This window comes from Patella vulgata, chromosome 1, assembly GCF_932274485.2.
Source record: "Patella vulgata chromosome 1, xgPatVulg1.2, whole genome shotgun sequence".
NCBI classification, from domain to species: Eukaryota; Metazoa; Mollusca; class Gastropoda; family Patellidae; genus Patella; species Patella vulgata.
In genome coordinates, this window is record NC_065879.2 from 15,711,539 (window position 1) to 15,726,143 (window position 14,605).

The 14,605-nt window shown below is 37.9% G+C and overlaps 2 protein-coding genes across 2 annotated transcripts in view; one reads left to right on the forward strand and one right to left on the reverse strand.

Moving 5' to 3' along the window:
* Positions 1-4,565, forward strand: part of LOC126819951 (uncharacterized) — a 36,782-nt gene extending 32,217 nt beyond the window's left edge. Inside the window, exon 10 of the mRNA XM_050548054.2 lies at positions 455-4,565. Within this exon, the coding sequence (XP_050404011.1) occupies positions 455-813 (359 nt within the window). The 3' untranslated portion in view covers positions 814-4,565. The remainder of the gene's footprint in view (positions 1-454) is intronic.
* Positions 4,566-5,867: 1,302 nt separating this feature from the next.
* On the reverse strand, positions 5,868-10,937 carry LOC126822225 (uncharacterized). Its single transcript, XM_050551024.1, has 4 exons — positions 10,558-10,937; positions 9,697-9,747; positions 8,838-8,862; positions 5,868-6,696 (listed from the first exon to the last, which is right to left on the reverse strand). Exons 1-4 carry the CDS (start codon positions 10,915-10,917, stop codon positions 6,143-6,145), a joined length of 990 nt encoding a protein of 329 aa, XP_050406981.1. The 5' UTR covers positions 10,918-10,937; the 3' UTR covers positions 5,868-6,142.
* Between the last annotated feature and the right edge of the window lie 3,668 nt (positions 10,938-14,605).

Here is a 14,605-nt window from a genome sequence, read left to right on the forward strand (position 1 = left end):
GGATCACGGTGGCTAAGTGGATAAGACGCTAGCTCGCTAGCCTGGAGGTGGGGTGTTCGATCCCTGCATTGGCTGAGAAAGTTCATCCAGATTTTCCGTCGTGGTTCCCCCTTGTCAGACAGCTGTCTAGTCGTTCGGATGAAAAACCTGAGGTCCCGTGTACACACTGGCATGCACGTAAAAGATCCCTTGACAGTTGGAATTCAATATATGAGTAGGTCGTAGTGTTGCTGTCTGGGCAAAATTTTCCTCATAGCACACTATATGGCATATGCCCGTCTTCATTAGCCCAGTTCGGAGCAGAACAGTAGATCGTTAAACCCCATTTCATTTCTTTTCATTTTCATGACAAACTTCATTTTACTCACCGAACCATTCTGACAGTCTTAACTGAATCTGCTGTTGGGTATTTTTCAATTTTCGTTACCTGGCAACCTGTATATTTTATTTTCAGAATTAGAAGAATTGATGCCGTGGATAAAAGAAGTCATCAAAAGAAAGATGGAGGCATTTATCAATTCCGATTCCTTTTTCGGTGTCATGGTGTTTAATGTCCGACAGCCCGATTTTGTTCGTTTGTTCATACGAATCTGCTGCTATAAATATCGCTTGTTCACGCTGCGGAACAGAAACGAAAAAACAACTAAAATCGTTATTCAAAGAAACAATCCTAATTTTACACTGAAGCAAATCGCGGAGAAGTTGGTGAATTGTGAGTTAAACTCTAAAGATGGCTACACCTTGATACAGATGAGGCAAGCAGATGGAACTGTTAAACAATATCAATCTAAACCTCCAAGACGAAGGAGGTAAATCAACATTGAAAATCATATTCAAATTGTTTCATTTTTTAGTGTAGGTTGTTTCTTGCTGAATTTTCTCCCCTGAGCCTATCATGGAATTAGAAATTGAAAATCATTTTTCACGAAAGGGAAATAAACATTGAAAATCATTTTATTATATTGTTCTATTCAGATTATTTCATTTTTTAGTGTAAATGTTCCTAATGTGTAGATTGTTTCTTGTTGAATTGTCTCCCATGGATGGAGAGTTTTGTGCACTCCAGTCCCAAAGCATGATTTCATTAAGTGTTTTGTGTACCCTGAGGTGTAGGTTTAGTTTTCCACCCATAATGTTAGTTTGTCTGGAATTAAAAATATTGAGTTCTGAAGTTATAACTCATGGTGAATGTTTACGTCTCTATGACCATTCGTTAATGATAACTCAAGCAATGACGTTGGATTCTAAGTGAATCATCCTCGGTTTATCTATCAGACGGATCTGGGTTTCTGAGAACAAGGTCTTGTTGGGTACCAAGTTCTCGTATAGTTTCAAGCACAAGAGAATATTTGTTGAAACAATGTGCTAACAAGCGATTCTATTCCATATACCATTATTTGTGTTTTTAGTTCAACACTATCATTTTAGTCATAACTGCAATTTCCACAAGGTAGGCGTGGTGGCTCAGTGAGTAGACGTGGCTCGCTAACCTGGAGGTCATGTGTTTGATCCAGGTGTTGGCTAAGAAAGTTCATTGGGATTTTTAAGCCTGGTTCCCCCCTTGTCAATGGTGCAGGACATAAGGCCTGGCAATCCCTATTTCAGTTCTTTTCATATACCACAAGGGATAATCCTAATAGACACTATAGCCCGGGTATCATTTAATCTTGTCAATTTAGCACTAATTTCTTTCACATTCGTTTCATATCAAATCTTTGTTTAAATATTCGTAAAAATCATTTAAAATCACCCAAAATCATCTAATTTATACTTTTGTCCAGTTTAAAGCTGACTGATTAATTTTGATAATGAGTGTTCAATTTTCAAGTATTTGATTTCCTGACCACTGTTCAAAAATTAATCATTATACATTAATAATCGATAGATCAAAGATAGGATTGTTCCTACTGAGTCCTCGAACTGGTACATGAAGATACATTCAGATATGTTTCAGTACGGTCAACACGATTGCTACGATTGACTTCAATAAATGATATGACCTGATAGGATCACCACAATTAAAACCACAATTTCAATCATAGCGCAAATCGTAATAGTGGGAATTGAGCATAACTAGCAGTGATATAGACTAGTTGGAGAAGCTACCTCTTCGTCATTTTACATAAAATTACAATTTCAAAGAATTCAACTTTAAAACACAATTAATACAATTAAATTTATAGTTTTTATGGCTAAAACACTTAAAAGTTATTTACAATAATCATGATACTGTCAAATTATTTTTAAAAATATGTTGCTAATCTGAAATACCTAGAAAATGACCTACTGACAAAGACCCTGGTGATGACCATTATGACTTCGTTATGTTGTATCGTAGTTTTAGTTTCTTTGTTTATATATTATTGTCCTGTGTTATTATGTTGTTGGATTTAAGAATGAAATACTATGTATTAGATAAGATAATGATCTTCAGCTTGCTTTTTAATTTTTTCTAGGTTAATGTCAATTTGATTAAAATACAGATCCTTTTTCGTTTCGTATTTTATAGTTCAAAATTTCGTTAGTGTTAGTATACAATGACCCGGGTCCTCCATTTTGGTTTACTTGTATCAAATAACTATATGATATGTAAAACTTGACAACGTTAAACTTTAAATATGGATGTTATGGCGAGTTCTTGGTGTGTGGTGCATAGAACTGTGGGTATCCCACTAGAAACATCAACGCTGATTGGTTAATCAGATGTCTATCGTCATAGGGTCAAATGCAGCTAATATGACCCCTGACACGACTTTCCACTACAACTAGTAGTGGAGGACATTGAAAGTATAAAAAAAGGAAATGTAATATAGATCTGTATTTTAATCAGTTTGGATTAAAGTCGGTTATTATTGATGTCAACATTTTCTTACTCTATCGGCTTTAATGGGCAGGTGGGTGGGTTGAGATCTATCCGCAGATCCAGACACAAATATAATCTGCATATAGGTTATGACATGGGTTAGGATACAACGACCCTGGTTCTCCATTTTGGTTAATTTGTATTAAATAACTATATGATATGTAAAACTTGACGATGTTAAACTTTTAATATGGATGTAAATTGTCGCCAACTTCGTCAGTCAGTCTTGAAGGCTTTTTTTTCTCAGATTTTATCCAAATTCTCGTGGATTTTTGATTGGATCATAAGAGAGAATCGTATCTAAATTAGAACATTTTTTGATAGTAAATTACTTAGTTATTTCTCCATTTTATGATCCAATTTATGAAATCTTGTGAAAACAGTAAAGGACAGAAGTCACAAGAGAATATTCAAACACTTGCTTGAGATTTTCATTGAGGCATAAGGAAGAACCTTATCAAGATTCAAACTTTTTAGATTGTGTATTACTTTCTGGTCACATTTTACTTTTAAATTAGACTAGAAAATTGTGACAGAGTTCATATTGTATTTTTTTAACCTGCCTTTAGGCATTTGTTGACATTGAATATTTAGAGCTAGTAGGGGTGACTTGGCTGAATTTAAATGTCATAAAATATGTCTGCATTGCAAATTTGAAAGTGAATATTCTGATCTGCATTATCTAATTATGGTTATTATCATGCTAAAGCAAAAACTCCTGAAGTCGTTTTTAAGGACACAAAACACTGAGTACAGAAATTTTAGTTTAAGACTCATTGCATTCTTGTTCCCTCATAGCACACTATGTGATGTATACCTGTCTGTGTTCATTAGCCCAGTTGGAGCAGAACAGTAGGATGTTAAACATCCATTTCATTTCATTTTGTTAATAGAATGAACACCACAGGGGAGCCACAGTAGCTCGGTCAGTAGGATTTTGACTTGCTAACCTGGAGGACCTGTGTTCGATCCCAGCATTGGCTGAAAAAGTTCATAGGGATTTTCTGGTGTTGTTCCCCTCTGTCAGTGATGTGGGACTAAGGGCCTGGCGAGAGACAAGGTATGGTTTCCCCCCACTGCTAAGGACCCCTTTTATGATTGTCAGTAACATTTATTAAGGTCGAGGGGGGTTGTTGGGTGGCTGCATGGTCAACGTGTTGCATCATAAGGTCTGTCATTGAGCCAAGTGGCATGGTTTCGATGCCTCGCTTGTATGCAACAAGGAGTAGGGTTTTCTCTGGGTTGTCTGGGTTCCTCCCACTGCTATAATGACCCTGTGCAATTTATTGAAATAAAATTGAATCATATGTTAATCCGCAACTGATCTAGTTTGTGTGAAGTTGAAGGTAAACCCCATTTCTCTCTCATTTAAAACACTGTACTAATTTTTTAAAAAAATGACTAAGGCAGTTTTAACTTTAGCTTGACAATATGAACTATTTGTCAACTGGAATCCAGTTCAATAAATAAAAATGTCCATGCATCAAATATTATAGATCAAATATAATCTCATATATTTGTCATTTATTTCACCTTTTATGCAGATTTAGCTTCATCCCATATTTTTGCTTTGTATTTTTGTTTTGTAAATGTAATGTAAATTTTAACAAGATTCAAATAAATCTACAGAATAATTCCATTGTTTAGACTAGAGTATTTCACGATTGATGGAGACAAATTAATTAAAGATATATAACTTTGATATATTGGACTTTAATTATTTTATTTATCTAGTAACAAATATGAATTACAAACTCAATTATCTGTATCATTTCTTTGGCTAAGGGGGTGGGGGTGTCTAGTGGTTTAAAGTGTGGGCTTTAGATCATAAGGTCTGTCATTGAGTCAAGTGGCATGTTTTTTTTTTGTTTTTGGTTCTAGGTCTTGTACATGACAAGGAGTATGAATGCCTGCCTGACCTGGTGGGTTTTCTCCAATTTCCTCCCATTGCTGAAGACCCCTAAGCGCAAGCGAATTATTGAAATAAAATTGAACCATACTAGTCCCGAAATGACGTAGTTGGTGTAATGACCTAGTTGGTGTCGGCCCATCTCTCTCTCTCTCTCCCTCTCTCTCTCTCTCTCTCTTTGGCTAACAAGAAAGGTCTTTCGAATGGTACGGAAAACCAAGGTACACAAATGTGCACATACGCGTTCACATAAAAGATCCCTTGAAGTGTAGCTAGAAGTGCCACTGCCCAGTTCACGCATGACCAAATTGCAAAATAAAATATTGTCTGTCTTCTTTTATCCATCTGCTGTAAGGTGTTGATATTCTCTCGGATACCGCTGGCGTTTTGCCAGGATCTGTATTTCCAACATTATATATATTACACGTCTGCTGAGTTGTGTATGATTTTAATCAGATTGGGAAAGATGAACTATGATATGTGAACTTTCCAGATAGAACTACATGTAATTTATATGTGGTATCAGATGTTTCTGAATGAGTATGTATACCCCTCTTCGTCATGGTGGCTAAGTGGTAACATACTGGCTATTTAGCCTGGAGGTCGCTCCAGTGTTGGCCAAGAAAGTTCATCGAGAATTTCCAGTGTGGTTTTCCCCATGTCAGTGGTGCAGGATGGAGGGTCTTTTGTATGCCGCAAACAAACGCATTTTCTTACTATTCCAGCCCGCGAATACAGCAATTTCAAATTGGCTTAATAGCCTTTAGTTTTACAGTCCAAAGAGACGGGACCGTCGGGGGATAATTCGTGAATACAGCAACTTAAATTTGGTCCAATACTGCCTAACTTAGATGGCTGACCTGAATCCCAAATAACCAATCAATCGTTGCCGAGTATGGGGGCTTCGTCTTCCGGGGAAAAATTTTAAATTTAAGCGCCGCAAATGTGTTTTTCTGCTATTTCAGTTTTGTAACGGAAATCCCAATCCCCACCACCCTGCCCCCACTCCCTGGCCTATGTGTTGAAGTTGTGTTTTGCTTTCTTATGGTTAATCCGCCACTGAATACAGCATATATATACAATATACGATAATAGTCATATGAATAAAATTTATAATATAGTAAACATAGGTATAACAGACGAATACAACAACCGTAAAGAACAAAGCCTAACAAAACACAATTTAATTAAATCAAATATATATCGGGTCCAACCGTCCTAGAATTATCCAAGTTCTGAGCTGTCATTAGTGTTAACACCACACATTAATGCTTTCAATGCCTATGTCATCCAGAAAACAATGACGGACATTAAAGTCGTATAAGGCCTATTAAAATGCAAATTCTAACGGTGACCTGCCTCCATTAGTGTTAACAATGCAGATCCATGCTTTGAATATCTGAGCCACCAATACCAAAAGCACATAAGATTGAACTACAACCGTTACAGTCTGAATTATACCAGAAGCCTTTCTGATTACGCACAGCACAGTTAATGTCGTCGTTCTCATCATTGTCTGCATCTCTGGTAGAAAACATGGTGCCGTTGATCCGTTCCAGTTGATCGTTCGGAATGAGAAATGTTTGCACAGAGTCGAAGGTTATCTTGTAATTAAAGGTACTATTGGCCACTTGAACATTTTTATAAAGCATGTATGTAGTTGAAGTTAAAGCTATGCTTAGATCGTAAGGATATGATGACGTCAAGATATGTATATTATCTAAACTCTGCATGTGGTCAGCGTTGACATTTCCAAATCCTCTCTTGAAATCTTGCAAGTCTCTATTTAAGAAGGAACTGTCTTCTTGTTTATTTCGGAGAATGACCGTTTTATTAATCGAATTTTGTTCACATTTAACCAGAAACGCCGGTAATGATGCTACAGGCTGTATTAAGATCACTTTGTTGCCATTGCAGTGACATTCTGTTGAAATAAAAAAAGAGTTGTTTTATTTTAAAAAAATACTTGTATAACCCGGAAGTTTCTCGGTCTTACATACTACATACCGTGGGTCTCGAGAAAAATGTAACGAAAACGTCGACACTTGTGCTAAAGATACTAAAAGCGACTTTCTCGGCCCTAGATACTGTAGGTCTCGAGACCAATCTAACGAAAACGTCGACAGACATTAAAGGCGGAGGTGATATTGTAGTGAAATTCTGTTTTTTTTTCATAACGGCGATATTTAATATCAGTATATTTAATAATTGAATAGAAGTTCAAGTTGCAGATGATGTAGACGTTAAAGATGGGTATTATCATAGAAAATGTCGAATCTGCATTCAGTTTGCATATTTGAATCCTGTGTATAGAATGTCTAAATCCCGTATCTAGAATCAAGTGCACTTGTCTGTATTGAAATATTAACTTAGATACAGAGTGTCGGTCTGTATTCATACCACTCCACCCAACAAATATCATTTTGTAAATAATAAGTTAAGTATCAAAGATAATATCACCACATTGTTATGGCGCGATGCTCTGTAATACCCTCCTTCAAACATACATCACAACCTAGCCGCGACTTAAAATATGGACATGGCAAGGTCTTTGTCAGCGTACTGAGGGCGTGGCGGAGTCATGGTAGGGACGTGGAGAGCGCACGAACTCACTACGCGGGTACGGAACATGAACTCTACCCGCGTAGCGAAGTCGTGGTGATACAGATAGCGTAGTGAGAGCATGGACTGAGTAGGGACAGTCTATTGAGAGCGAAGATCGCGCAACGCTCCAACACGTGGGGACATCGTGGTGACCGCGTGGCAAAAGCGTGATGGGCGCAAGGTCAGTGTCTTGCTTATCATGCTTTTCCACTACCACCTTGCTTTGCGGGTATGGTGTGTAGTGGGGTCGTAACTTAACCCAGTCTCCACGTTCCTACCATGACCACGCCACGCGCTTACTACGCTCATGATTCTATCAGACATGATCTGACGGATTTTTTAATGTCAGGACACCTTGAATATACTAAAAATCCGCAGCCCGAGGCGAGGTCTTTGGAACAGTGTGGCAATCATACTTAGGAGCGTGGTGTCAGCGTGGCGCGGTCTTGTAGAGTGTGGCAGTAAGAATGCAACGAGGACGGATAGGCGTGTGCATACCTTGTACATACTGACAGCGTGTTTCTCCTGCATTTCACTGTCACCTCACCTCGTAGCAAGGTATGCGTTATGATCCCGTCAGACCGGGCTGGTATCCTTACTGCGCTGCTGCGACCGTACGGCGACAAAAAAATACACACGGTCGCCAGCAAACGTGAACATTACGTGAGAAAATATCCAAAAAAATTACAAACTGGAAAAAAGTCTCTTTCTTACCGCGTTCTTACGGCGCGCACGCCACGGCCTCTCCGGGCTTATGGCGTTTCTATTGAGAGCTAATGGCTTGGCAACGGCGATCATCGGCGAACCTGCGGTGCTCTAACGAAGCTCATGGGGTTCTAACTACGTGTATTTTGTAAATTTTAAGATGACGACATGCACACTGATGTATGAACTTGAATCACCTGTTTTTAACGCAAGTCGCATATGAAAAGCATGGTCACCATAGGAGGGTAATGCAAGCTTGGTAACCGCGCAATGGTCGCGTTATATACTCCATAAACGCAGTGGGAACCCCATAAGTTGGCCATAGGCGCACTGGGAACCACATGGAGAAGTGGTGCAATCATGCAACAGTGACATCGCCATGACAACGCGATAATGACTCTTGCCCAGGGTCATGGCAGACACGCGAAGGTCGTGGTGAAGACGCCATGAAGTTGCCTTTGCAAATGTAACAATTTTCGCGGCGTCTTTGCCACGTTAGTACTGCGGGTGTACTGCGTTCATGAAGATGTTACCACGATTGCCTCACGACCAACAAACGCCAAGACTCGGCGACCATGCAGACCACAGCACGATATCTGGCGTTTCCACCACGCTTATGGCGATCTTGACGCCCTATGAAACCATTTTCCGTCTCCATAGAAACGCAGTAACGACGCCATCCCGGTTCGACCGGGGTATTATGTATGAGAGAAGCTTTTAAGATAGATTAACTCACAGAATAAAATTCAAACCTACCTGGATGAACGGTGCTGGGATCCACCTATAAAATATGTAAATTATATAAGTAAATACATCTTTTATAACATTTGTGTCAAGCGACTGACAAATTGTTCATATATCATTGGATATTGCAATAATAATTTTTGTTTGATATTTCATGTGAATTTGAAAAATATAAAATATATTATTGTCCAGTAATAAGTGAGATACAATTTGGAATTGGCAAATGCCAAGATGCGATTACGCGGCTTGTTTAGTTTTCCTGCTTCAGGGGATTTAGGTGCGATTTGGATTATACGGTATGTCCTTGAGCCAAATGGCGTGGTTTAGATTTCCCGCTTGTACGTGATACGGAGTAGGGTCGCCCTTCCAATCTCATGGGTTTCCTTTGTGTTCTCCGGTTTCCTCCCACTGCTAAAGACCCCTAGGCGCAAGCGATTTATAGAAATGAAAAATTGAAGCACATGTCAGTCCTAAAATGACCTAGTTTGTGCCGAGTTAACGTTAACCCCCCCTCTCTCTCTCTCCCCCCTCCCTCCCCCCACCTTGTTGCCGCTTACTCATCACTGAGTTCGATTATTTTATGTGCCTACCTATGTGTATACGGGATCTCGGTACGAATAGCGACTAGACGCTGACATGGGAAACCACACTGGACCCGAGGAGCCCCCCCCCCTCTCTCTCTCTCTCTCATAAACTATAAAATTAAAACCCTCTCATAAACGATATAATTAAAACCTGCAATGTAGAATGGGTTGTTCACATATTTCAGCGAACATAAGTGAATATATATTACAATAATGTGAGTTATTTGAAATTGCAATATGTTAAGATTACAAAGAATAGCGATATACGCCCTTTATATTCTACTTACAGTTGAAGATAATGGCATCAATTCAGTTGTCACCAATTCGGGAATTGACGTCTACAAACATAAAAAAAAAAAAGCTGAGACAAAATATACCGTGGAAGTTGGAATTCGATACAAGTGCAGGTCGTAGCGCTGCTGTCCGGGCAAAATTCCCCTCATGCTATACTGTATGACGTATGCCCGTTTTCAGTAGGACGTTAAACCCCATTTCATTTCATTACAAACTAACTTTGTAAATTAATTTAGCCTCTCGAAGTAACGGATAAAGTATTTTAATCGAATATAGATATAGATATTAAGCTTAAAAAACCAAAAAAAAACCCCCCCAAAAACAAAAAAAAAAACCCCAAAAAGAGAAAAAACCAAAAAAACAACCAAAAAACCGTTGTAGATTGTTTTAAAATAAGTGTGTAAATTAATTTAATCTGATATACATTCAGGGCTCACAAAATGATTGTGTACATTAATTAAATTTAATCATTTCAAATCGATGCGGTTGATCTACCACTTGTATACAATTTTAATTTATTCAAAGGGGCATTAGGTAATGAAAAGAGAATATGATGAAAATTTCAGTCAAATTGCTTCACTTTGAACCTAGATATTAGCGATTCAATTTTAGGCTAATCTCGGTCGTCATTACTACCGTTGTTACGATAATATCCATTTTTAGGTTATTTCATCCACGATAAAACGTATTCAAATACACTAAATATCGCAGGCTAACTATGGCATCAAGAGTTGATTGTGGTTTTGATAAGTTGATTAATGTCTAAATAATAATTTAGGTAACATTTAAGGCCGATAGAAAGACCCGCAATAGGCAGATTTAACTCTTGCACGATGTTGGTTTAATCTACTTACTGTTTCAAGTGAAATTTGGGTTGTTTCATCGCTGCCTGGGTTCAACCCAGGCTTCCCGGTAATAGCATAAACAACATTTGGTACATCGCTACCGGCAACACACGCTGTCTTACTTTTCATCAATAAGCAGGTATTGTTTTGTTTCTGAAATATCACAGACTTGCAGGAATCGTTCTGAGAACATGTTGTTAAACAATGAATTCTGCTCTTGACTTGAACAGCTTGGTAATCCACAGTTTTATTATCTGTACAATCACCAAGAACAGCTTTAAAATGTACAGTAACAATATTTCCAGCTATACCAGCTTTAATCAACGTCATGGAGAACAGAATAACAGGAATAATTCCAGCAAGAGCCATGTTGCATACCACCTACCACTTCTTCGTATACCAGCCTCAATCAAAATATACATATATAAAATGTTTAGTTGTATCAGTTTTAATTAAAATAATGTAAGAGATAATTCCACTAAAAGCCATGTTACCGCCTCTATCACATTTCAATCTAATTTATCATATTAATATACAGACTATTTTATAATCTCTCGCGTGTTGGGTCTAGTACGAGTAGAACCGCCTTCTATTATTTTTTCAGAAATTATATTCTTCTATGGATCATCAAAAGCAAAAAAAAAAACCCTATTAAATATTGCATATCCCTAGTGGTCTGATCAATCCCGATTGTTTTTGTTACAAATTGTCAGCACATGAGCGAAAGATTTGACAATCAGTGTTATTAATCTGGGAGAGTATCAGGAATCAATCTATAATTGATAATCGATCTTGTTCTTTACAAAAGAACCAGGAAGTTTTTTGTTATTATTATATTAACTCTTTTGATGGGCACTTACCATCAAAGTGGAACTGGGTTTAATTAAAAAAAATGAAATGAGATGAAATGGAGGTCAACTTCAATGTCCGGGAAAATGAAGATGGACGTACGCCATGCAGGGAGGGGATGTTGGGTGGCCGAATGGTTAACACGTGCGTGTGAAACCATAAGCATTAAGTTGCTTGTTACTGTATCCAATTTATTGATATTATTCCCTTCATGGATGTATATATGAATTCTGAATAAATACTTCTTAAATCAAACCATAAGGCCCGTGCTTGAGCCAAGTGGCGTGGTTTGAATTCCTAGCTTGTACGTGACAAGGATTTGGGTCGCTTTCCAACCTCGTAGGTGTTCTACGGGTACCCCGGTTTCCTCCCACTGCTAAATATCCCCTACGCCCATGTAAATTATATAAATAAAAAATTGAATCATATGTTAGTTCCGAAATGACCTATTTTGTGTTGAATTGACGTTAAACCCCACCCACACCTTTCCCATCCCCCCCCTCTCTCTCTCTCTCTCTGAAACATATGTTAGTCCCGAAATGACCTAGTTGTTTGATGACCTAGTTTGTGTTGAATTGACGTTACCCCCCACCCCCCTCTCTCCCCGTGTTGCCACTTTCGCATCATCGAGTTCGATTATTTTACGTGCACACCTACGTGTATACAATAGCGACTAGGCGCTGACTTCGACTAGACGCTGACAAGGGAAACCACGCTGGACCCGAGGAGCCTTCGAGGCCCACACAGGGATCTAACCCAGGGCCTCTTTGTTTCTAAGCCAGGGCCTTACTCACTGAGTTACCGTGGCCCCTGTTAATAAAAGAGGATGAGATGTACACATGTACTTAGAACAAAGCCCCACTTATCAGTAACTAGGTTATTTCGGGTCTGACACGTGATATATTTGTATTTAAAGGAGCTAAATCGCTAATATTTGGGACCTACAAATTGACACAAATGGGTCGCAACGTATATAATAATGTAATATGAATGTATATAAACTGATTTACATTCAATCGTTTCCGTTTTTACTCTAATTTCAAAGCAGTTATGTTCGGCGAAATACGCCAGAAGTCTCAATCGAATGGCAATCTCTAGCGTCTGGTTATTCCAGTCTACACCGATAGTATTTGTTGCGCATGCTCTCCAGATAAGAATATGGGGTCACCATTTGACATGACTTGTGGAATATGTCTAACCTCGTTCTTCGAGTCGTTTGCTACAAATTGCGCTGAAACGCATTATGGTACATGATTTGTGTACCAATGGTAAAATGTTTATTTTGTCTTAAATATTGGATATCAGAAGCCCATCTTTTCCCGGTAAGATCACAACATCAATGTTGATTTCAATTGACAAATAATTCGTGTTTTGAAGGTCGAAGGTTTTGGATGATATTGAGTTAGAGACTTAGCTACTTTAAATACTTGGGGTGTACTCGGAGAAAACCCACGAGGCTAGACAGGAAACGCACGAGCATGGAATTGGTCGCATGACTTGCATGCAAGACTTGCCTTGTAATCTAGCCCACTTGGCAACCCAACACTTAGCTTATCGAGCAAGTTAGTTAGTTGAACTTTGGAATAATTATATGGCACATGCCTTTAGTTAAAGTATACATCGTTAGATTTCTTCGGATCCTCCGGCCTCCTTCCACTGCGAATTATTGACATAAAATTGTTCCATGTCCATAATGTTAGTCCCAAGATGACCTAGGTTGTGTCGAGTAGACATTAAACCCGAATTCTCTCATCCCCACCCCCTCCACTTCAATATCTTCACGAAACAACATGATTATAAATAGAATAAAATTATTGACTGATCAGATACGTTTAATTAATGTAGAATAACAATGGAATCGGATAAATATTTTCATTTTATCACTTTGACAATATGTTTATTTTATGTAACACAACAATAAAGTCAAATGAATATTATCAGAAATCTATCTAGTAATAAAATCATACATCCGTGTTTAGCACAACAATAAGTTATAAAATCTGGCATGTCAAGTCAACAATAATCAAAACAGTCATTCTATGGAAGCCTATAACTACCATTCGTAATTTCTACTTTTCCCAATTTCAGAACGCAAAAGTTGAAAAGTCGAAAAGTCGGAAAGTAGAAGATGCGACAAAATGTACGGGTACAGCACTCACACGAACCGAAGATCGACTCGAAAGTAGGAAAATTAACATACCGAGATATTAGCGCGCCTCGTTTTGTCGTGACTAGCTCTTTTCGAGTTATAGGCTTCCATACTATTCCCATTTTTTTTTTATCGATTTTCAAAATAGTTTTACTATTAAGTAAAGTGAATGTAAACACAATCGGTCGCCACACAAATTTATGTTTGCAAACCTTTTAACTCTGTAGATGATGACTGAACTTTAACTTCACCTGCATTATAGGTTTACGTTTGACGTCACATAATACGGCCCCGTCAGATCATCCGGGTACAATTGGTGCTTTTTACTCATTTTATGCCTTCGCGTGCTATATTATACACCCATTTATACTAAATAGGACAAAATTTTTATCCAGATATATTTCCAACACATTTGTTTTTTTTTCTAAGAATGTTATTTGCAGAAGAAAACATTTATAGACAGGCCCAGTTAAATTACTATTTGTCTTGGCGCAGGTGATAATGTCCCTCTAATATTTTAGGAATATGATTGGACTCAAAAAAGGGACAAAACGTCAAATATGTAACATAACCCGATGCACTTATTTCCTGCAATTAAAACATAAATCTGTTTGTTCTAACAACAATAAATTATAAAATCCAAAAAGTCAACAATGTTTACATCATAAATATTTTATTACCATTAACATCTACTTAAAAAAAAATATCACTAACATATCACAAAGGAGAGATAAGCATAATAATTTAATTACCTATTGTTATGATGAACTATCCAATAGATTTGCTTTATTACAATAGAGGAATGCCTATATATAGATATGGATATGTATGTATGTATGTATGTGGGTGGGTTGTGTCGGTGAGTGCGTGGAGTAAGGATCGCATCAGAGATTTTAAAATGGATACTGATTCAAATAATGGAGCAGATTTAGTGTCTAAAATTTATTCACCAATTACTATTTGGAAAGTTTTGGTTATTATCATATCCGTTTGTCATATATTCCCAAAATGGGGTTGACAACTTGCTGGGAGAGAGCGCCATCCGTGCAAAAACCATGT

Excerpts from the sequence above, each read along its gene's own strand:
- LOC126822225 (XM_050551024.1), bottom strand. The coding sequence starts at position 10,917 with ATGGCTCTTGCTGGAATTATTCCTGTTATTCTGTTCTCCATGACGTTG. Across the intron at positions 9,748-10,557 it reads CCCAAATTTCACTTGAAACA|ACGTCAATTCCCGAATTGGT; the intron begins GTAAGTAGATTA and ends TTATGTTTGTAG. Across the intron at positions 8,863-9,696 it reads TGATGCCATTATCTTCAACT|GTGGATCCCAGCACCGTTCA; the intron begins GTAAGTAGAATA and ends CATATTTTATAG.